The sequence below is a fragment of the Monocercomonoides exilis genome (assembly GCF_001643675.1).
Source record: "Monocercomonoides exilis strain PA203 chromosome Unknown scaffold10-1930038, whole genome shotgun sequence".
Lineage (NCBI taxonomy): Eukaryota > Preaxostyla > Oxymonadida > Polymastigidae > Monocercomonoides > Monocercomonoides exilis.
The window spans coordinates 1,148,802-1,171,165 of NW_027150555.1; the positions used below are offsets into that span (position 1 = coordinate 1,148,802).

Below are 22,364 nucleotides of genomic sequence, written 5' to 3' on the forward strand. Positions count from 1 at the left end.
CAAAATTATTGGGTAATTTTGAAATAACCCAATAATTTTGAAATTTTTTTTTATTTCACAATTCATCTATTACATTTTAATGGTGTTTTTCCAACTCAACTTTTGATATCATTTTATTTTATTTTTTATTTATTTTATTTTTTTGAAAAATTCTTTGCAAAAAGTCAAATTTCTCAGCAATGTGATGGAAGTTTTTGTTTGAAAAATTATATTTATAATTTTTTTCAAATGAACAAATTTGTCATCTTTTAAATTGCTTAAGCAAGCCAAGCGTTAAGTTCATCAGAGAAATACCCTTATCAAAAATTAAAATCTGCATCCGAATCGTCTTTACCGTTTGAACTGAGTAAAAGAGAATTAGACTCTAAATATACATTTAGAAAAAAAACTGATTTAAAAATAAACAATGTTTCATCTTTTTCTGGAAAATCGCTTCTTTCTCATTCTCCTGAATTATCATGCAGGCCTCCAAGCTATTCAGATATATATAATAATTGGCAAACATCATCCAAGAAAGATTTGCTTCATGAATTTTTGAAACAGTCAAGCTCAATGGTTTCATTTCTAACAAACAAACCGAGCTCTATTTCATATGTGCATGAAATCCAGAATCAATTTTCATTAAAAAATCCTTCTCAAAAAATTGAAACTGAAACAAACGCACAGGCGAAGGATCCTTTATTAATTTTGATAAAGGAAAATCCAAAAGATGAAAGTCAAAAAAGCAGTTCATTTTTATCTCAAAAAAGAAAAGTTATTTTCAAGCTGGTGACAAAAACGAATCCACAATTGAAACTTCCAAGCGGAATTACGCAATTTGGAGCTCGAACCGTGTTGCCTGTTAATCTTATAACTCCGGCATGTGACGAAGAAACAGCAGAATTAGTTAACTTATCTTCTTCAGTTGAGAAGCGGTCTCGAAGCGATGATATCTATTCAAAACAACAAAGCAATGCAGATGAACCAACTTCTTCCATGCTTGGCTATTGCAAAAACACGATTCCAACATCAGAAGCTCCATTCATTTTTCATAGGACTATAATTTCACCATCTTTAATTCAACGCTCATCTTCTCACAGCATACAAGAGGAATCGTCTTCCCCGTCTGACGAAGAAAACTCATGTGGCAGTGACTCAAATGAAGATCATGAACTCATCGAGAACTTTTCCAAGTGGAGGCCTGCATTTATCAGCAGAAGTGGGATGAGCTGCGATATCGACTTCGAGTTTGGTAGAGAAAGGCATTCGACTTTTGCAGACATGAACAAAAGCATCATAAAAAAGAAGTGGGAAAATGACGACATTATGCTAAGGCAAGAGGGATGGAAGCACACGGATAATGTCTTTGCGAAACAGAAGAAGCAGTTAAACAGAAGGCAAATGAAAGAAGTAAAATTGTATTATTCTGCGTTTGGGGAATGGATTCATAAGGAGTGGATTGCAGATGAAGAGGAAAAAAAGGCTTTGTGAGAATGCTGAGAGAAAGATAAGAAGCAAAGAAGAACATGGGCACAATGAAAACGAAGATGACAGCTGCAAAGGAGTGAATCAAAAAGATAGCAAAATTGAATGCGAAAGCGAAGATATAAAAAAACGGAGAGATGACATTGGAAGAGATGAAGGAATTACTGAACAATGGAGAAGATAAAAGTCTGCCAATTGAGGAAAAAGACAAATTAAACAGATTGATCCAAAAACAGGAGCAGTGGAACGAGAAACTTGAACAACAAAAAACTCTTTCTGATGTTGACAAATTTCGAATTAATTTGTTTTCGTTTTTTCCAAAGAAAAAAGACAGGAATGACATAAGAAAGGAGAATGCTCAAAGATTTGACGGATCCAATAGTAATTCTTTATCAAACAGCTCTTCTCAAGATTTATTTTTTCAGATGGAGTCATTCAACCCCATTTCAATAGCCTTTCAAAGCAATGAATTGTTGCTGATGAAAGATGAATCACACGATTTATTTACAGCACATATCCCTCCTGCTCCAACTTCTTGCAATCAAATGAACGCAAAATCTCAGACTAATGAAACGCTAGTAACTCAAATCACAGCCTCATTTCCTTTATTTTCATCAGTGCTATCAGGAACAAATCGACCGAATCTGTCTGTTACTGAAACAGAGCATACGAAGAATGCTTTTGATTTCATCGATGATAAGTCTCTTTCTTTATGCAAATTTGACGAAAAGCTTCTTAGCAATTCTTTTTTTCGATGCAAAGAAACTCGAAAATTTATCACCAAAAATGCATTTCCACGCATAACCTCCAAATCTAAAAGTTTACAGTATTTGCATGTAAAGCACAAGAAGAAGAATGCAAAAGCTGCACACTCACAGTACATACTTCTGTTGACAATGTGGACTCTGCTAGACCTCAATTACAAGGAGGTTTTTCTCCTCCTGCAATATTACCACTCTTGAGTTCAGATCCGATTTATGGAACGACAAGAACAAGAAAGTGTAGTGTTATCATTTAACCCCAACCCATTTTTTTATTCTGACCCAAATTTTTGAAGTGAAAAATAAAGAAAAATTTAAAAAAATACAAAAGAAGAATCAATTCTTCGAATTATCTTTCTTTTTCCTGGTTTTCTTTGCATCTCTTCGTTTTCCTCTTCGTTTGGGTCATCAAAAATAACATCAGAGCGTCTTCTTTTGATTTTGTGTTTGAATTCAACCATTTCATCTTTTTCGTTTTCTATCACTTGTTTCATATCTTTTTCATTCTCCTTTTCTTCATTTCTCCCTAAAAATCTTTCCCAATCGTCGAGAAGTTCTTTTTTTGTAATTAACTTTCCAAAATAATCGAAACAGGAACGACGGGAAGGAAGAGGGTATTTTGATGATTCTGGTTGTTTGCGAAGAACCGGACCGAACGAAATATGAATGAATCAGCTTTATTAAAAAGCTTTTTTTATTACAGAAGGAGTGAAAGCGGAGTGAATTGCTTGAGGAAGCACGTCGACAAGTGCTTTTCTCGAAGCAGACGATGAAGTTGACGATGGAACATCAAATGATGAAGAAAGAGAAGTTTTGAGAGTCGCAAATACTCCTCTATCGAGTGGCTGAGACAAATGAGTACTGTGGGGGATGAATGTTACGACATCTATGTTATTTTCTGAGAAAGTTTTCCAAATTGAAGGATCACCGCGTGAAGGATGAGAGTCGATGAAAAGAAGACATTTCTCTGTTTCCAGTGACATGCGCTTTCTTCTTTCAACTATGGAAGGGAGAAGAACTGTTTTTGTATATTTCTTGAAGTTTTGCTTGCCCATCCAGTAACTTTTGTTGGACCAGATGTCCAGAGTTGGAGAGAGAGAGGCTTCAGTTCGTCCGGTTGTTTTTCACTTGGCCAGAGAATGATGCAAGGCAATGAATAACCATCTGCAGCCACTGCAGCAACAAGTATAGCATTGTTCATTCTTTGTGCTTCTTTGCAATACCAAGCGCTTTTGTTGGATTGATGGATTGCACTAATACTGGCAGAAGAGGGGATGAGCAAAGAAGATTTGTCAACATTAAATATTAATGAAGGATTGTGGTTATTTGCTTAGTGTAATTCTGCAATCATTTGATACCAGGGCTTCATTACACTCCTGCATGACACAGTGAGCCAATTAATATCTAAACTTTTTGGCTTGCTCTTCGTCAACTCAGGATGTCGCTTCAAAAACCTGTACGCCGCAGCATTTGAAACTGAAATATGTGGCTCGTTTTCTTCTTTTGTATCGTTTTAAACATTTTCCATCAAAAGATAAAATGTTATTGTTCCAATAAAAAACTTGAACAAACCAATTCTCTTGTTTTCTTCATTGTTAAACTGCTCACTCAAATAGAATCAATTTTGATTTCATCCAGAACTGTTTCTTCTTTCTCTTTGCTGACTGCCTGCGGTCTCCATGGTTTTCCAACTTTCCTTTCAGCTCGCAACGCCTGAACTGCGTTTTTAATACTCCTTCGGCTGATTTGCTTTGAATTGATGGTGTCTGTAATCCGGACGACTCCACCATACGCGATGTGTTCCATTCGTTCTAATTTATTTTTGTATTTTCTGTAATGAAAAGATTACATGAAATGTTTTAATTTTTTCTGCCCTGCTTTTCTTTTTTCTTCAACAAGTATTTTCATTTAATATTTTAAGGTTTAGATCTTATTTTCATTTTTTAAAAAAAAAATTGAATTAAAAAAGAAAATTAAAAAATATATATTTTGAATGAGCAAAGTGGTTTTACACCTCTTGAAACCAATCAATTTTCCGAGGAAGCTTGAATGATGGTTTTTAACAACCCCCCCCCCCCCCCCCCCGCCCCCCCATGAGAAATAGGCTTCATTTCAAAATACATTTTAAAAATTCAATATAGATTCCTTTTATACAAAAAATTAAGTTATTATTTCAAAATGTGGGATATGAAACTTTTGTAATAAAAAAAAAGGTCAGAGTAAAAAAAAAAGGAGTGGGTTAAATAATAACCCTACAACACAAACAAGAACACTGTTGAAAGAAAGACTTTCCGAAACTGTTCAACTGATATCGTCGAGACATCTCAAAACTACTCCTCCAAACAATAAATTCTTGTGGTTTCTTGAAAATCTTCCATTGAACCTGAAAAAGATAAGGCAAAGACTTTATTTCAGTAAACATCCAGAAGCCGTAAAGTCAGTGAAGAAAAGTTAATGTTACAACATATCTCAGACTTAGAAAATAGTTTTATATTTCTTTGAATTTCTTTCTTTCTTTCTTTCAATGAATATAATTTTAAAAATGACATGCTATCGTTGCTTGAAAACTACAAAAAAGAAGCACACGCTCAGCAATGCAAACAAACAAAAATATTTTTAAATAATCAGATCTTCATAAAGAAAAAATTAAAATAAATAAAAATTTCGGATTTCATACATTACGCAAAATGAAAAATTTAATTCCATTCAACATCATTGAATACACAACGCAATAAAAAAAAATAGAAAACAAATAAATGGTTACCAATAAAAAATTTAGTTCGATTTTCCTTCTATTTCATTTTGACGATCAGGCAGAGGTATCGTAATTGCAGGAGGAGGGCCAAGGAGAGGCTCAACTTCCAAAGGAGGTAAGAGAAAAGTGATCGGAGGATCGCGTTTGAGCACTGAAAGAGGGATTGGAGCAGGCATCGGTGCATCCTTTGGAACAGGCACAGGAAGCAGTCCAACTGAGGGATCATAGTCATCTGTAGGGAGTGAGGGTTCAGGTTGGTTCTGAGGAGAAGGCAATGGTAGTTGTGAAACAGATGAGAGTGAAAGAGAAGACGGAGATTCAGGTGGAGGTGTGGAAGGCGGTGAGAAAATGGATAAATCAGAGTTTGATTCTGTGTCAAGCTCACATTCATTACTGATATGACGCTTTTCCACATCTTTCTTTTGAACTTGAAAATGATCAGATTGGGCGTTTTCATCAAATAGCTTTTCATTTGGTTGAGTGAAGTCTGAAGATTTAGTTGCTGAAAGCAATTGTGATGTTCCAATTGATAAAAATTTATCAGAGGAAATAAATGAAGGAGCTTGGGGAAAAGGAGTTGGATGATCCAAATAAAGGAAATTGCTGAACGGAAAATTGTCAGAAAAATGATGAATGTCATTTATTTGCTGCGAATGTGATTGAAAATCTGAAAATGAGGATATATTTTGATGACTCTGCTGCGAATTCATATCAAAGCTGTTCAATATTTTATTCTCTTTATCAGCAAAACTTGTAAGATTTGTTAATGATGATGAGAATTTAACTTTGTCGTCTTCAAGAAATGAGTCATGTTCATGAACTTCTTTTCGATCTGTTGATGCACTTGTATCTGAATATAAGAAAGGAAGTGATGGAGATGAAAATGACTGGATATTTTTTACTTCAGTTTCCGTTGGCCTAACGAGCATAGAACCATCAGCAAACAGCTCAGGCATCGAGAAGTCTATGCAATTGGATAATATGTTATTACTAAATTTTCCATAGCCGTCTTGAAGCTCAAGATCATTATTCTGAATTTCAGAGTTGTAAAGAAGTCTATTTTCACTTCGAACTAATTCCGAATCATTAAGTTCATTTTTTGTACTATCTAATTTTTGATGCTTATCCATCACATTAGCTCGCAAATATTGCTCATCTTTCCGCTTTTTTCGCTTTTTCCGTTCTTTCGATTCAATTTTGTTTCTTTTCTCATTCAAACTCTCATAAATCGACTCTGAAGAATTGCTTTCTGTCTGTGAATGCATCTCCCTTTCCCACTGACTGCATTCCTCATCAGCCATTGTGCGTTCCTTGGCCATCTCCCACTCCATCATCTGCTCTCCGCTTGTGATCCAATCTTTCACCAGCCACTCTCCCGTCTTTCTATAAAACTGCACAGCCTCTCGAATTTGCTTTTTGAACCTCCGTCTGCTAATATCCTTCCCAACTTGCTTTATTTGGTTCACATAATCCATTTTATCCTCAAGATTTTTGATCTCTTCAATAGGAGCTTCTTCCACATCCAGCCTCCTCCGCCGCTCCACCAGCTTTTCCCACACCTCTTCTCGTTTGGCTGCCTTATGAGCTGCTCTCATATCAGCTTCCTTCCAACGCTGGAGAATGGCTTCTTTGTCGTCTTTTCCAAAAGACAAGTCAGAATCAAAATACTGTTGAGTCATATTTTTTGTGGTGCTTTTTGAATCGTCACTCAAACTTTCATGAGGACTCGAGGGAAATGTGGAGTGCGCATAGTCGCTTGCTAAACATGAAAATTTGTCAAGATGAGAATCCGCTGATTGTCCAGTGCCTTCAGTGATGACTAAAAGTGTCTTTGGTTTTTTTAACGCTGCTGAAGAGAATTCCTTTTTATTCGAGTGTTTCGCATCTGATGCTTTTTCTTGTTTCCTTTTCATATAGAACTCGCTCAAATTGAATGCCTGACTCTTTATAATTTCTTCTAGCTTGTTAGCAAAATCTTCAGAGACAGATGCTTCTGCTTTACGGTCAATGTGATCTCTATCATCATAATTATCAGATGAAATTCCTTTGTGATCAATGCAAGTGCAGTTCGGAAGTGTTTCAAGAGGCTTCAAATGATGCGAAGCATACGCTTGAATTGAAAATAATTTTGATGTTTGATCGCTGTTGCCATTGTCCAATGAAAAAGTACTTGACGTGACACTTGCACAATGTTCAGAGTATTTTGATTTCATTCTTATTAATTGATCATTTTTATTTGATTCAGGATGCTTCACTTGATCATTCGAAAAATGATTTTGTAACAAACATTCTGAACGGCAACATTGCTCGTGGATAATAGATTTTTCTTTAAAGCAAATATCCGCGCTTACAGAAGGAGTAAAGACAACAGAACTTGAATTTAAATCATCTCCAGAAAGAATGTCTTTTGTTCTTGAAGGATATTCTTTGAGATTTTCGCTAGAAATTAAGTCGCTTGCAAAATAATGTGTAGAATCTATGCATTTTATATTTGCTCCTCTATAACCGCTTGAACTACCAGAACAAGATAGATAAGAAAATGATTCTTTTTGATCAGGAATAGAATTGCAAAACGAATAATACATCAAAGAAGCTGGACTCGTTTTCAATTCTGTGTTCCTAACTGGATTTAAATTTTTTTCATCCTTATAATTGTTAAATAAGAAAATTGCAAAGAAATATTCAAAAAAAGTTTGAAAACCAATTAAAACTTTCATTTTTAAACCTTTAATTTATCAATATTTCCTTGTGAAGCAAAATCAAAAAAATTCATCATGTTTATCAAAGTAGAGCCAATAAAACGAGAAAATTACTTCATAACTCTTTTTAAAAAAAATTACATCACACATTTCTTTATTCATTGAAATCATATTTTGTTAAAGTCTGCTCTTGTTACACCATAATTTCCTTTCTTCATGATTTTCGGAGGAAAGTGACCATAATAAAAAGTTTTGAAATACTCATGGTATTTATCCTTGTGTTTGTTCCATAAATAGAGTTATTTTGCTTTCATTAACTCTAGGGCCAACATAATATTGAGAATGATTCTCATTCCGGAAATGTGTGTACTCATCTTGGATTTTATTTGACTCAGAGCGCGAGAGAAATAAAAACCAGAAAATGCAGTTATATTTGGGGCTTTTTAAGGTAATACTTTCATACACTTATTTTCATCATTAAATATAACTAAACAATATATTTATAGCGTTATGCTTGTTTGCTGCATTACATCAGTTGTTCTTTCTGTTAGTGAAAAGTTTCCTGTGGTTGTGCTAATGCTTTCAGAAGGTAGTGCAGGAGAAATTGATATGTCAATTAAAGTTGGTGAAAATACAGATCGGTTTGGGATTAATGCAACGGAAGTGGAGAGGACGGTGTCAAATCTTGGAGAGAAGGTTTGCTCCTTGCTGTTGCTCTGCAGTTAATAGAATTATCCAAATAGTATTCCCACTTTTCTCCTCGAATTGGAGTTACAGTATTTCCAAGAAAAAACGATGCGTTTGCGTTTTATACAATTCTTATTAGTTTTTGAAGATTTTTTCGTATAACAGGCCTGAGCGTACTTATTTGACTCATTTCTTAGCAATAAATACTGAAAGAGAGGTAATGAGAAATTTATTTTAATTCTCTTGCATATGCTTTTTAACGATTCGTTTTTGTTATTATGTTTTAGCGTTCAATTGAAATTGGAAGAGAGTGGACAGCCAAAGCGATTCCAAAAGGTGAAACAATAATCACTGCCTCTCTTGCACGCCTCCTTAATGTATACTTTCTTTTTTTTACTCATTATGCGCAATTTTTTTTTAAAATACATTTTCTTTTAAATGATATTATTATTAGTTGCATATTGGAGATATTCTTACCGTTCCTTTTCCAGTGACCGAGGCCACACCAATTGCAGCTTCTATTGTGCTTAGCAAACTTCCTGATGCTCTTCCATTTATGATGGATTTGTTGAAGGAAGTTAACATTTCATTCAGAATAAATGATGTTTGTGGCTTTGCGTTAAAGAATTAATCAAAAATTTTTTTGAAATATTGTTTACAATTGAAAAATTGATTAACATTTTTTTTCCCTATGATACATTAAATTGGTCAGATCGTTGATGATGCTTTGGGAAAAATTGAAGAAGAAGAAGTGATGTTTGTTGAATTAGAGACACTGTGGGACAAGGTTTATTTTTTTCTGTTAATAATTTCAAATGTAGATTTTTTTAACGTCAATTTCTCTTTGTTGTGAACAATATATTGAAACATTAATGACCATTTTATTCAATCTTCTTTCCTTTATTGATTCTCACTTTGCTATTTGTTATTCAAATTGTGTTCATTTCATTGAAATTTTTCAATTCAGATTGTCGATTCATTTCCTTCTGAAGCACTTATCACAATACACGATTCCCAATGGAAAAATGCAAACATTAGCGAATTTGTGTCAGAAGTTGTATTTTCATGCGAAGTGCCCCGCCACCCGATTTACTTGACTTTCGACACAAGAAATCTGAAAAAGTTTGCATTTCTTTTCTTTTTTTATGATGTTCGTGATTTGTTATTTTTCAATTTATTATTTTTTTGTATGCTTTGATTTCACATGCAAAACTATCTATTTATTCTTAGAAAGCTTGTGAGTTGGGCATCTCGAATAACATATGCACTGTCATTTGACGACCTCGACATCACAATGCCAGTCCCCGAAGCATACACTTTGTGGTCGATGCTTGGCATGCTGATAAACATGGTGAGCATGCTGATTGTGGTTGTTCTCGTGGGAATCTCCATCCTTCTCATTTACTCGCTTTTGCAGATCTCTGTGGATACCAGAACATTCGAACTGGGCATTCTGCGGATGGTCGGACTGAACCGTTTGGGTATCGCGGGAACGTTGGTGGCGCAGGCTTTGATGTATTCGCTTCCTGGATGGATTATTGGGATCGGTCTTGGATACTTAGTCAACTGGATTGTTGTTGGGGTGCTTGCGCGCGTAAGCTCTGTTGCGCTGGATCCGCTGATGCCTGCTGTACCGATTGTTGTCTCTTCTCTCATATCATTTGGAATATCCCTTATTGCATCAATCTTCCCAATCCGATCAGCACTCACACAGAATTTGCATGATTCAATAGACGTGAATCATTCAAAGACAAAAGTTGTGATGGTTTCCATTGAGCGTGCAAGCGATCTTTCCACTCCATGGGGATATCTGGTTGCAGGCCTTCTTCTGGCTGGTATTGGCGGGTCAGTTTACATAACTTTCCCTCAGGCACTTTTGGCAATGAACACAACACTTATTGCTTTCTTGCTGTTTTTCATGCTTTTGCTTATTCTTCTATCGTTGGTTCTTATATGCATGAATTTCGAATATATCCTCGAAACGATTGTGGCTACCGTGTTTCTGTTTTGGGAGAAGCGGGCTGTGCGAGAAATTGCGGTGAAGAATCTTGGGGCACACAGATTGAGGAACAGAAAAACGACCATTTTGTACGCAGTTTCCTTGGCGTTCATTGTGTTTGCGAACATCATGCTGACGATAGCTGTGGATCAAATAGAAACAATGGTGTTTATGGACCATGGGTGTGATATACATCTAAGAGCATACAAGTTTGAGAGTGTGATGAAAGGATCAGCTGGAAGATCGCAGTCGCGATATGATCCCGATGCACGTTATTTGAAGGATCCTGAAATGTTGGAAGCAATTGTAGATAAATACTCAGACATTGTTGCGTCTATTGCATGGGTCACACACGAAATGGAAACTGTGTATAACCAGGCGATCCGGACACAGATAGCGAACCAGGGAAGATCACATGCGTTTTATCATCATGTCTACGGAACGACTCCGAACTTTATGGACAATCTGGATCACAAATATGTCAAAGTCATTGATGAAGAGAAGTCTGGAGACTCTGTTATCAAAGCGCTGTATACAGACAGAAACAATCCGTATTCGACTGTTCTTTCTGGAGGAATACGAAAGGCGATGGACGCCAAACCAGGAGATGTTCTGATGATGAACATCATTCCAGCCACTGAATCGAGCGACGATGGCGGGAGCGCACTAAGCTTCGGTGATGCTTCTGAATTTCTTGATTTCTCGCTCGCTCGGATTAATATCACTGCCACTGCGTATCTCGAAGCCATCCCGTTTTTCAACTTTCCCTCACAAACGATCTCAAAAACAGACGAAGCTGATGTTCCACTGTCAATTCCTGCGTATCTCACGATGATTCCAGGCAATTCTGGACATTTAGACAACATCAAATACAACCATCTCCTCATCCGCTTTAAGGAAGGAGCCACTGAAAGTCAAATGTCTCGTGTGCAAGCACTGTATGACGAGCTCAAGGCAGTCATCGATGACCCAGGCGACAATGAGTCGACATACAAAGTGTGGACGCTTTTCAATGCGCTCGACGGATTTGTGCTTGCTTCAGACATTTTGAACATAACGTTTTATGCAGTGACAGTGCTTGTGATGATCTTATGCTTCTTTTCTTTGATGTCTTCGATGCACACCAACGTCTTGGAGCAGGCCAAAGAAATTGGGATAATGAGAGCGTTGGGTCTGACACGGTTCCAGCTTGTGCGTGTGTATGTAGAAGAAGCGTTTGTGCTTGTGCTCACAGCGACTGTGATGGGGATGATCAGTGGGATGGTGGTGGGTTATCTGATCATCTCTCAAATGGGCTCACTCCAGGGCCTACCGACGCCAATGTACTTTCCGTGGCAGCTGGTGCTGGTGATGATAGCAATGGCTGTTGTGACGTCAATCCTTTCTGCTTTGGAACCGACTTTGTCAACAATGAAAAAATCCATTGTTTCTATTATTAAAACTCATTAGATTTCTTTTTATTATTTTTGATGATTTTTTTGAATGCAATTTTGCTGTTTTGTTTTTTGTTATATTAAGCTTACAATTTTTTACTATTTTACAATTTTTTAAAAATGTTTTCATTATGAAATCTATTTAGCTGCTGATTTTATGTTGTTGTATGTAATTTGGAATTATTTGAGTTCTGTGTTTTGTTATATGAATAATTCTTATCTGATATGCTTTTTTAGTTTCTTTCTGTTTGCCTTTAAAATTTTTTTCTTTTTTATTTTGAATGTTTTACAATTTTATGCGAAAGTTTTATGTTGCTCTGTGTAAATTATTAGTGTTTTTTTGCATTTTCTTTTGAAAAAATTTGAAACTTTCGTTTTTTGTTAAATATTGTTTTATAACTTTTTAATTCTTTGATTATGCATTTTTCTTTAAAAAAATTTTTTCCCTATTCTAATTTTATTTTCTGCTCTTTTTATTGCAGCGAGTTTATTAATAAGCGTCTAATTTCTGCAATTTTTTTGTTTTTATTGAAGAAAATACGATGAAGATTTTGCTTCTAAAAAGGGATTGCGCTTTCTTCTTTTCTTTGAATTTGACTTCGATAGAGAGATTGATTTTTCATAATAATCACAGATTTATTCAGCAAACAACGAAAATAATGATGCTTACAAGAAGCTTCAGTTCTCATGCTATTTCATCAATAACAGAAATATTATCTCTTTTTAGCATTCGGATTTCATAATGTCAGTATCAAACTTTCATATGAAGTTAATAATTTTCCTAAAATAACTTCATACTCAGTTTATTATATAGCAAAACGATGTTGCTAAACAAATAAATAAAAAAGATTTTAACTGACCATTTCAAAAATGTTTTGCTGTTTGGATTTCCCACAAAACATCTGTTCTGAAGTGAATTAGCAATACTTTAAAAGTCAGTTACGAGAATTTTAATGAAAAAATTGCTGCAAATGAACAACAATTGCAAAAAGTGCAACCGAATTTTTGAAAGAGTAATCGAACTTAGACTAAGACTAAACCTGAGATATTACAGGTGAGCCGACGAGAACGGGATGCTTGGAGGAAAGTGTGAGAGAGGAGGAGTGATAAATGGGAAAGCAGATGAGGAATGAGACAGTTCTTGTGAAGAAGAAGAAGAAGAAGGAGGAGGAGGAGGAGGAAATACTGAAATGAATGGTGAATTGGCAATTCCTTGTGAAGCGTTCAGAGGATCTGTGCTGTGCAAAGATGAAGTGACACTTGGTGAAATGAAAGGTGACTGTGATGTAGTTGAGGGAAAAGATGGCAAAAATGGAGTAGAAACAGGAGGAGAAAGTGAAGTGCTTAGATTTGATGGAGTGATTTGTGGATCTTTTTGAAGTGAAAATGGCGATTCCGCAGACGATTCACTATTCTTATGTTCCTCTTGATCTTTAAGCATTTCTGCACAATCCTCATCTGTCTTCATGTCATTATCTTCAATTTCATTCATTTCTTTCGCCATATCCGCTCTATCAATATCTTTTGCATTATAACCCTCATCATTGTCATTATCATCATATTCCTCTTCCTCTTCTTCCTCTTCCTCTTCCTCCTCGCTTTCATCAAAATCTCCCCCTATATCGATGAAGACAGACTGCTCCATGTCAAATAGCTCTTCATGGTAAAAGTACCTCTGAATGATGCGCTTGGAGAGACGGCTGATTGTCGCATCCTGATGGCCCATCAAAACCGTCAGAACATCAACACCACGCGCCTTCACAACAGAACATGCCACTTCGTTTTGCGGCATCTTCGACTCTTCGTTGTCTTCTTCATCCATACTCTTGCTATCATCATCATCATCATCGTCTTCATCTTCATCTTCCTCCTCTGCCTCATCAGAGCACATCTTCTTGCTTCCATTCTCCTCTCTTGCTTTCTGCATCCTCTGCGCTTTCCGCCTCTTTTCGTCCTGCCTCAATTTCTTCAGCAGTGCATCCATCTTCTTCTGGTTCACCAGCGCCAGCTTTGCCGAGTTCTCTCCGCACCGCAGCAGCCTCCACAGTATCCGCAGCGATGTCTCCACACAGACTTTGCTCGGCAGCGGCAGACACGTCAGAACAGGCTCCACGATTCCTCGCTCGATCGCCTTCTCCAGCTGATACGAGGTCGCTAGCCGCACCACTCGCCACAGCATCTTCAGCAGAGCCTCCCTCACGTCCAGTGCCTCCTCCGCCACGCCAAGCTGCTGCACTGCATCGTCCACAACGCCTCCGTCAAACATGGCCTGCCGCAGCGAGTTGTCTGTCTCTGCCACCAGCGCCAGCACATCGCTCGCCCCGCGTCGCAGCTCGACCGAGCTGCTCTTCATCAGCAGTGCCAGTCCGCGCAGTCCTCCGACAGACGCGATTGAGAGACACATTGCAGGAGACTTCTTTGCCAGATGACGCACCCCACGCAACGCTGATGATGCAACTTCCATTGTACTGTTGCTAAAGGAGTGCAATAAAATAAAATAAAATAAAATAAAACAGAGCAAAAACTCACAAACTGTAGCTGGATAGCGAACTTCTTTGGGATGTTATATTTCACCAGATCTTTCTCTGAGATTGCATCCTTCGCCAAAAGACACCCAATTGCATTTAGAGTATCTTGAAGTACAGTATCGTCCTTCGATGCCAGTGCATTCGCAAGAAACTCAATGCACGCTTCTGCGTCGCCTTCCTCTACGGAACTGTGGAACAGTGCATACAAGAAAAATACCACGTTTGCCTGCCACGTTAGTGTGCACCGTCTAACTGCCATGTTTGGTGCCATTTTCTCAAGCACGCCCAGTTTCCTCACTGTAGCCACAATTACTGCACTTGTCAGGCTGAAATTCGCCAGACACCATATGCTCTGCTCCCGCACTTTCGCACACGGAGACGCAACAAATGATACAAGTTGTGCAAGAATCCCAGTCTCGATCAGAAACGCGTGGTTCACCTTAGCTGACACTGCCACGTTCGTCAATATCCACACAGCCTCGTACTGCACGTCTGTGTTCGTATGAAACAGAAATCTATTCACACAGTTCATAAGCCCGCTCGAGTTAAGCATTTCTATTTGCATCTTTGAAGCTGATGAAAAAAATAATAACAAAACCAGACGATAAAGAAAGACAAGAACAAATGTTATAACCTCTACAGCAAAGTTTGCGAATTGTTGTTGCATATCCTTGTAACTGCTCTTCTGAACATTGAAGAACAGTTTGTAAATAAGTTTGTGGATCATCAACCTTTCAAACAAAAATATGTGATAAATTTTGGAAAAAATAATTTAATAAGCTAAAGCTTAATCAAAATATCATTAATAAACAATTATTTGAAGTTCGTAAGGCAAAGGTTCATTTGGATTCCAATCTTTTTCAGTTCTCTTCCTTGATAGAAGATTTTGTCTGTTCATATCTCTAAGATATATTTGATCGTCACTTTGCATAGCTCGAGCAGAATTTTTTGCGGAATCTTGTTTTGAATACCATCAAATAATGAAAATTCTTCAAAAATTTTAAAATATTTAATTTAAAAACCTTGGTGAAATGTTTTTTCTCTAAGATGCGCTCTTTCTTGCGATGAAAGATAGAATTCAGCATAGGCCATTCATATTTTTCAAAAAATAATGCTGAAAATACGATAGAATCCAATTATTAAGAATAATTATATGGCATTTCTGATCGAAAAGCGAAAATGTCAATTTCTCAACAAGATAATTTGCAAGACGCTCAAGAACAGATTTCAGCAGTCCCAATTCCATGTATGATTGTTGCTTGATAAGATACTTTCGAATCAAACTGTTTTTTATTTTTTATTTTCAAAAATATAAAAATTTTGCTGTTTAGTCTTTCCTGAGGCTTCAATCGAGCAACAAGAACGCAAAGCCACCAAAAAATTTAAGATTCCATCAAATAAAAGAATGAAAAGAGAATCATATGATAGTGAAAACGAGGAAAGCGAAGAAGAATTTGAAGAGAATCAAAGTGAGGGAGATTCCGAGTTTTCTGAAAGCGAAGAAGATGATGATATGTCCGAGCATTCGGAAATTGAAAATGAGGACGAAAATGCACGAAAAATTAAACAAAGCGGAAAAGTGACTCAATCTTTGTCTGAAGTTAAATCATTACAAAAAAGAGAGACTCGTCTGCAGAATGAAAAAAAATCCATTCATAATGAAAAGGATGAAAGTGTGACAACGGTATTTATTGCGGGGCTTCCTTTTGATTTGAAATTGGAAGGAGTTCAAAAATTACTCTCAAAATATCATCCTCGAGAAATAAGAATAGTTCATGATAAAACAAGTGGATTATCAAAAGGATGCGTTTGGGTCGATGTCGATACCCCCAAAATTGGATGGACAATGGAAAAAGAGATACCTCGTATTGTTGTTAAAGGGAGACGGCTCGTAGCAGCTATGATGGAACGGAAAAATTGGATACTTATCGGTAAAAAAGGAGCTCAAAACAAGCAAGAAATTGGGGCGTTGCAAGAGAAGAAAATGAGGCATTTGCTTCAAAAGAAAAAGAAAATACAAAAGAAAAACAGAGAAATGAAAATGCAGCAACAACACCAACAACGCGAGAAATACATTATGAAAAAAAAGAAATAGAATTAACAAAAAATCACTTCACATTATAAAGCATTTCATTTTTCTTTAAACCATATTTGCTGTTTTGATAAAAAATCTATCTTATTTTTATCAATCAATGGAAAATCATGAGTAACTTTTTAGCTGAAAGACCTGTATGCGTTGCATGAATTATTGTTTAATGGAACTTATTCAATTCTTTTTTCAAAATATTTTTATTCGGATTATTTAAATAAGCTTGAAACGAGCTTTTTACCGACAACGACAACATCAAATGCTCATGAATTTCTATTTTCTAATGAAAATTTTTCAAAGCCCTCTTGCTCATTGCTTGCATTTTCCTCGAAAATCCAGCAAGTACATCCATCTTTGATACATTCAAACTCTGAACTTTTTGCTTTTGGTACTTCTTCTTCTTCTTCTTCAGAAAGTTACTTGCCTTCGCATGAATCAACAAATTATTGTTCTTTACATCATCTTAAAAAAGAAAGCAAATTTCTTTCACAGCATTATCCTTTGTCATTTTGCGAATCCAATCCTTGTGTACTTCAGACTTTTACAAGCACGTTCTCTGATCCATTGACTGGTCTTTTAAATGCATCAACATCATCTTCGGAAGCAACTATTTTTTCAACTTCTTTCCCACAAAAGGATCAATGCGGAACAACAGATGGAAAATATATATCATTGAAAAGTTCAAAAGTTAATTACTCAACCAAAAATGATGAAATGGCTATTCATCTACGAAATAAAGCGAAACTAGGCCATTGTGATTTAACGAAACCTCAGTTGCATTTGGGGGAAATCAATGAAAATAAAGAACTATTGAACTCTACGCAATTCCCAGAATTACCTCCACTAACCCCATCTTCTGAATTGTCATTATCAGAAAATGCATCGCCCGTAGAAGATCTTACGACAGCAATTGATGCCTGGCACCCGCTGGGTTGGACATCCAGCATGTTCGCCGCAGATCTGCAAGGCGCAAAGGAGCAGATAACTGGCACAGAAGATTTGAATGCGCTGATACACGAAATCATGTTTCATTGGAACTCGCAGGACTCGAGGTGCGAGAGGCACTACCGCACAAGCCTGGAGCGGCTGTTGGACACGCTGCGGCAGAAAGAGGGCGAGGAGCGGACTGCTGTGGTTCAGCAGATCACAAGCTTGGAAGCGCAGCACAAGAGGAAGCGGAGAAGGCTTTCGTACAAACAGGTGAATGAAGCAAGAGAAGTGAAGAAGATTATTGGCATGTGGATAACAAAGGGCCATTTCGCTGATAAGAAGGAAAAAGCCATTTGGAGCAAAGCGGAGCAGGCTGATGCTAAAGAAAATGTTGAATATGGAGATTTAGATGGTGATGATTTTGGCGAAGGAAAAATGGAAACAGAAAAGAAAGAGAGAGGAAATGAAACTACAGAATGTGAATCTGACAGCGAGAAGAAAAAAGAAGTGAAAAATTTGGATGAACTGCAGAAGCTGACAATCGAAGAGCTGAGAACAATGCTCATTGAAGGAAAGGATGATCAGTCATGCGACGAGGATAAAGAGGCAATGCTGCAGCACCTTCGACAAAAGGAAATAGAAGAACAAAAAAGAACTGAAACAGCAAACTTCCCATCTCCTTTAGAAATGATCACAAGCATTGCGAATTTGAAAAGGGCTATTTTTGATGTTATGCCCACAACCGATGCAAAGAAATCTGATCAAAAAATCCTAGCAAAAAAAGAGCATGAAAATGGTGAAGCAATCGCGAAAGAGAAAAGTAAGTATTCTTCTTTAGGAACATCTTCTTCAGTTGCTCTTCTTCGAGATACAAGAAGTTCTTTAGCCAAAAAGAATCAAAGCAAATTCATAGCATCTGCCAATGATGACGAGTCAACTTATTCTTCTGTCTCGTCATCAATGGATGATGCAGAAGATGAAAAAGCTTCAAATGACAATTTTGATTTATCACCCAAAATGAGTTATTTGGATCAACAATCTCCATTTCAATCTTTCACACAGAACGTTCCATTATGTTTATCAAACCATCATCCAATTGTCGTTCCATCCATTCCAACATCACTTCTCCTAAACACTCCAACACAACAAAGGACTTCTCAATGCATGCTTAACTTCAGTAACAGAACTGGACAATCAGCTTCACCCAAAAACAACCATTCGTTACTTGAAATAATGAAAATAAGTGATAATTCAAATAGAAGTTCTATTTCGCATGATTCATTCACATCCTTTCAACTTCAATTTCAAGATCCATTTTCGCTTTCTTCAGCAGCACAATCACAATACCTGCAAAACACAGTAAAGCCAACTAGAGCTCTAAATATTGTTCCTTATTCTCGCAATGAACCTAAATCAGAAACTTCAGAAGGCATTCAATGTTCAACTGGTAATGTTCAATTGTCTTCTCAAAAGCCTTTTTATTTCTCTAATTCTTCCTCTTCCTCTTCAAAGAGCGTTTGCTTAAGTGAAACCATTCCTATTTCCTCGCTGGTCAATCACCGCTATTCCACAAAAGTGTACATCCGCCAGCTTTCTCCTCTTGTTCTGTTTGGATCTGCTGCTCTGCTGCATAAAGTGTGCATTCTGAGAAGAGCAAGGAAGAAAGTGAGGCTGGAAAGGGGAAGAAGGATCTTTCAGAAGATACAGTTCAACCCACCGCGCAAGGATCAGATCTATTTGTGGACATTCACACGATTTAGCGATAGAGACAGGAGAAGAGAAGAGAAGAAGAGAAAGAAGTGATAATTTTTCTTTTTTTGTTTTGTTTTTTTGACTAATTTGCTGTAACTGTTAAATGTTTTGACTCAGAAAAAAATTATTTTTTATTTTTTATTTTAAATTAAAAAAAGATTGAAAATTGCACTTTGAATCGCTTCTATATGTTTTTTTAACAATTCTTATTTTTCACTTTCAATTGTGCTTCAGGAAAGCAAAAAAGAATCATTTCTCATTCTTTTTTCAAAACGCACCCTTTAACCTTGCTAAAAGAAAGTGATGTGATTCTGCAAGCAACTTCAACAAAAAAAGAAAGAGAGATTTAACAAAAAAGGTGTTGAATTTGAGGATGAAACAAACAGCGAAGTGGTGGAATGTTCAATGACGTGTGGAGGACTGCGATCTTTCGTTTTGAGAAGGCGAAAGGCGACGTGATGAAGCAGAAGAAGAAGAGCTTTGCGCTGAAGCAGACGCGGAGCGAGACGATGAAGAAGAAGCATTCCTCGGAGAAATATCATTTTTCCGTCTGTCAGAGTCCATTTCTTCGTCCCTGTCATTGTCATCTCCACGAGAAGACGAAATAGCAGCGCGCTTCACTTTCGACTGCAGCGCAGAAATGCGCGTCTGCTCGTTCGTCACTGACAGGCTCATCAGCGGAGTGTGCTTGTCCTCCCTCTCAATCGCATCTTCCAGCATTGACAAAGCATCTCTTCCTCCGAGGCTGCTCGCCTGGAGCGCCCGCCGCCTCGCCATGAAAGACGAGTCGGAGGCAGCAGACAAAGCATCGTCCAGAAGCTTCACACGCTCCTGCAATGCGTCGTTCTGGTTGCGCAGCTCCCGAACTTCTCGCTCTAATTCTTTTCTTCTCTTCGCGCTGTCGCGGAGAGAGTCTGCTTCTTCGTGCAGCTTGTCGTGTCGCTCTTTCAGCGCCTGGTATAACTCTCTGGATGTTGAAAGAGGCAAAAAATAATTAGCAATAAAAGACAATTTAATGTTTTTTTTTAAAAAAAAGTTGAAAACAATTGAATTCGAAAAAATGAAGAATATGAAAGAAAAAGGAAATTATTTCTTTCAAATAAAGAAATGAATCAAAAAATCACACTTTTGTGCTTCAAGATTCTTTTCACATTCTTCTGCTCTTCGTTTGTACAGAGAGATTTCAATGAGTTGTGTCTCCAGCTGCTCAATTTTCTGATGCAGCGCAAAGTTTTTGTCATCTTGTTCGTGAACATTCCTTTCCAGTTCATTAACATGTAGTTCAACAAGTCTGCGTGCTTCCTCCACATTTTTCAGGTGCTCTAATTCTTTTTGTGTTCCTGGATATAGTTAATAATGAAATCATAATAAAAGTGGAGGAATTACAAATAAATATGAAAGGAATAAATGAGTGTCAATTTGAATAGAACAATAATAACATGATAGATTTTTAAAAAGAAAAAAATATATTTTATGAGCAAAGATAATAAATATCTCAAGTAACATTAACTTAAAGATGTGCAGTATTCACACTTTCCAAGTCTGCTTGGGCCCTGTTGAAAGCCTCAGTGAGTCTTCTTTCGTTCTCTTCTGTTGCTTGTTTCGCTGCTTTCCGTTCTGCCTCCAGCATCGCCACTGTTGACTTCAATCTGTCGTGGTCCTTGATTGTCTTCAAATAATTGTCTCTTAAATCTTCAAGTTTTTCTTCGGCATCTTTCCTCGCTGCCTCGCTTCGCTCCAAATTCACCCGCTTTTCTTCTACCTCGCCTTGCATCAGCTTATGTGACCGCTCAATTTCTTGTGTCAGTTCTTGCATCTTTTTCATATCGATTTTTACTTCATTAATTTCTCTTTGTCTCTTTCTTGCTTCTGTTTCGCTTTCCCTTCGCTTGTTCTCTTCTCTCTGAAGATTGTCTTCAGTCCCTGCTAATCTAATAGACAGCTCAGAAATCTGCTTTTGAAGATTGTCTATTTGGAACAGTGATTCATCATTGCTCCTTCGAAGCTCCTTGATTTTTTCGTCATATTCCTGTTGAGTTGCTTTATGTGCTGCTCTTTCGCTTGTTGTCTCGTTTCTCGATTCGCTCAGTCGATTTTTCAGCTGTTGAATGAAAAATAATACATTTCCATAACGAATAATAATGATTGCGTTACGAAATCGAAATTATTTCGTATTAAATAAGTCAAAAATTCAAATACTTCTTCGTTCTCTTCTACGAGCAAATTGGTTCTTCTTGAAATCGATTCAATATCATCTTTTTGCTTCGAAATGGTATTGTTCAATTCTTCAATTCTAAGATGTCATAAAAAATCAATGTGTTCACAAATTAATAATTGAAGCATTGAAAATGTCAAAATTGAATGTTTCGTTTAAAAAAACAAGCTTTGACGTACTGATGAAGAAATTCTTCTTTTTGTGAATAAATTGTTTCGCGCATTTCATCTATTTTTGCATTTGCTGCATCTTGAGCTTTTTGCTTTTCCTCTCGTACCTTTTCAGAAATAGAAAATATAAAAAATAAACAATAAGATTAATAAATGAAAAAATACTTCGTCAAGTTTCAATTCCAAATTTTTAATTTGTAGTTTTAATTCATCGTTTTCGGTTTGTTTGTTTTCTAGGTTTTGTTGAAGCTCGTCAATTCTAGATTTTGATTATTAATTTTTTAAATGCTAATATCATTCAAACTGTTCTCGAAGTTGAAGTTCCAAGATTTTCCTTTGCTCTGTAGATGACTCGCCAAGCTTCTGTGCTTCTTCCTTTGCCTTTTTAATTGTATCTAGCAACTTGAAAATGGATTAAAATTCAAAAAATTAAAAATTTTCATAAAAAACTTTCTCGTTTTCTTGCTTGAGCCTCTTTATTTCATTACTTTGCTTTTGGCATTTTTGTTGTAATTTATCATTTTTTTGTTGAAGTTCTTCTGCAAGTTCTTCATTCTCCTGTTCCTTTTCCTCTAATTCTATTAATCTCTGCCTACTTTCTTCATCAGCTCTCTGATATTCTTTCACCATTTTTTCATAGTGTTCGACTTCCGCTTTTTGATAATTTATTTCTCTTTTCTTCATTTAATAATTTTAAAAAAATATTTCAAATAATTATTTTTAAATAAATTTCAAGAATGCAAACAAGTTTTTCATTTTCTTTCATAGCTCTTTCATATTCTTGATAAGCCTTCAACGCATCTGGCCCTTGAGCAGCCGCTTCTTCTGCTGTACAAAAATTTCCCATTCGAAATATGAAAGAAAACAAAAATATAACGGTTG

At 36.6% G+C, this 22,364-nt stretch overlaps 7 protein-coding genes across 7 annotated transcripts; 4 read left to right on the plus strand and 3 right to left on the minus strand.

The window, feature by feature from the left end:
- Positions 1-552: 552 nt before the first annotated feature.
- On the plus strand, positions 553-1,470 carry MONOS_5564 (uncharacterized protein; the record flags this gene model as incomplete). Its single annotated transcript, XM_067875724.1, has 1 exon — positions 553-1,470. The coding sequence occupies one exon, from the start codon at positions 553-555 to the stop codon at positions 1,468-1,470; it is 918 nt and encodes a 305-aa protein (XP_067732042.1).
- A 3,530-nt stretch (positions 1,471-5,000) lies between these two features.
- Positions 5,001-7,193, minus strand: MONOS_5565 (uncharacterized protein; the record flags this gene model as incomplete). The annotated part of the gene is made up of 1 exon (XM_067875725.1): positions 5,001-7,193. The coding sequence occupies one exon, from the start codon at positions 7,191-7,193 to the stop codon at positions 5,001-5,003; it is 2,193 nt and encodes a 730-aa protein (XP_067732043.1).
- Positions 7,194-7,942: 749 nt separating this feature from the next.
- On the plus strand, positions 7,943-11,814 carry MONOS_5566 (putative efflux ABC transporter, permease domain containing protein; the record flags this gene model as incomplete). Its single annotated transcript, XM_067875726.1, has 9 exons — positions 7,943-7,945; positions 8,003-8,127; positions 8,186-8,375; positions 8,506-8,583; positions 8,654-8,743; positions 8,821-8,970; positions 9,079-9,153; positions 9,334-9,488; positions 9,597-11,814. The coding sequence occupies 9 exons, from the start codon at positions 7,943-7,945 to the stop codon at positions 11,812-11,814; spliced, it is 3,084 nt and encodes a 1,027-aa protein (XP_067732044.1).
- Positions 11,815-12,647: 833 nt separating this feature from the next.
- On the minus strand, positions 12,648-15,257 carry MONOS_5567 (uncharacterized protein; the record flags this gene model as incomplete). The annotated part of the gene is made up of 4 exons (XM_067875727.1): positions 12,648-14,272; positions 14,332-14,899; positions 14,961-15,057; positions 15,138-15,257. 4 exons carry the CDS (start codon positions 15,255-15,257, stop codon positions 12,847-12,849), a joined length of 2,211 nt encoding a protein of 736 aa, XP_067732045.1. The 3' UTR covers positions 12,648-12,846.
- A 248-nt stretch (positions 15,258-15,505) lies between these two features.
- MONOS_5568 (uncharacterized protein) lies at positions 15,506-16,421 on the plus strand (the record flags this gene model as incomplete). Its single annotated transcript, XM_067875728.1, has 2 exons — positions 15,506-15,572; positions 15,658-16,421. 2 exons carry the CDS (start codon positions 15,506-15,508, stop codon positions 16,419-16,421), a joined length of 831 nt encoding a protein of 276 aa, XP_067732046.1.
- Positions 16,422-16,473: 52 nt separating this feature from the next.
- On the plus strand, positions 16,474-19,281 carry MONOS_5569 (uncharacterized protein). The gene is made up of 2 exons (XM_067875729.1): positions 16,474-16,555; positions 16,638-19,281. Exons 1-2 carry the CDS (start codon positions 16,529-16,531, stop codon positions 19,146-19,148), a joined length of 2,538 nt encoding a protein of 845 aa, XP_067732047.1. The 5' UTR covers positions 16,474-16,528; the 3' UTR covers positions 19,149-19,281.
- A 5-nt stretch (positions 19,282-19,286) lies between these two features.
- Positions 19,287-22,329, minus strand: MONOS_5570 (uncharacterized protein; the record flags this gene model as incomplete). The annotated part of the gene is made up of 9 exons (XM_067875731.1): positions 19,287-20,064; positions 20,224-20,437; positions 20,631-21,198; positions 21,297-21,390; positions 21,492-21,589; positions 21,648-21,741; positions 21,787-21,884; positions 21,933-22,160; positions 22,228-22,329. The coding sequence occupies 9 exons, from the start codon at positions 22,327-22,329 to the stop codon at positions 19,500-19,502; spliced, it is 2,061 nt and encodes a 686-aa protein (XP_067732048.1). The 3' UTR covers positions 19,287-19,499.
- Between the last annotated feature and the right edge of the window lie 35 nt (positions 22,330-22,364).

Bases quoted from the DNA above. Each gene is read 5' to 3' on its own strand.
- MONOS_5569 (XM_067875729.1), top strand. From the start codon at position 16,529: ATGAGTAACTTTTTAGCTGAAAGACCT. The intron at 16,556-16,637 runs GTATGCGTTGCA...TATTTAAATAAG, and splicing joins ACTTTTTAGCTGAAAGACCT to CTTGAAACGAGCTTTTTACC.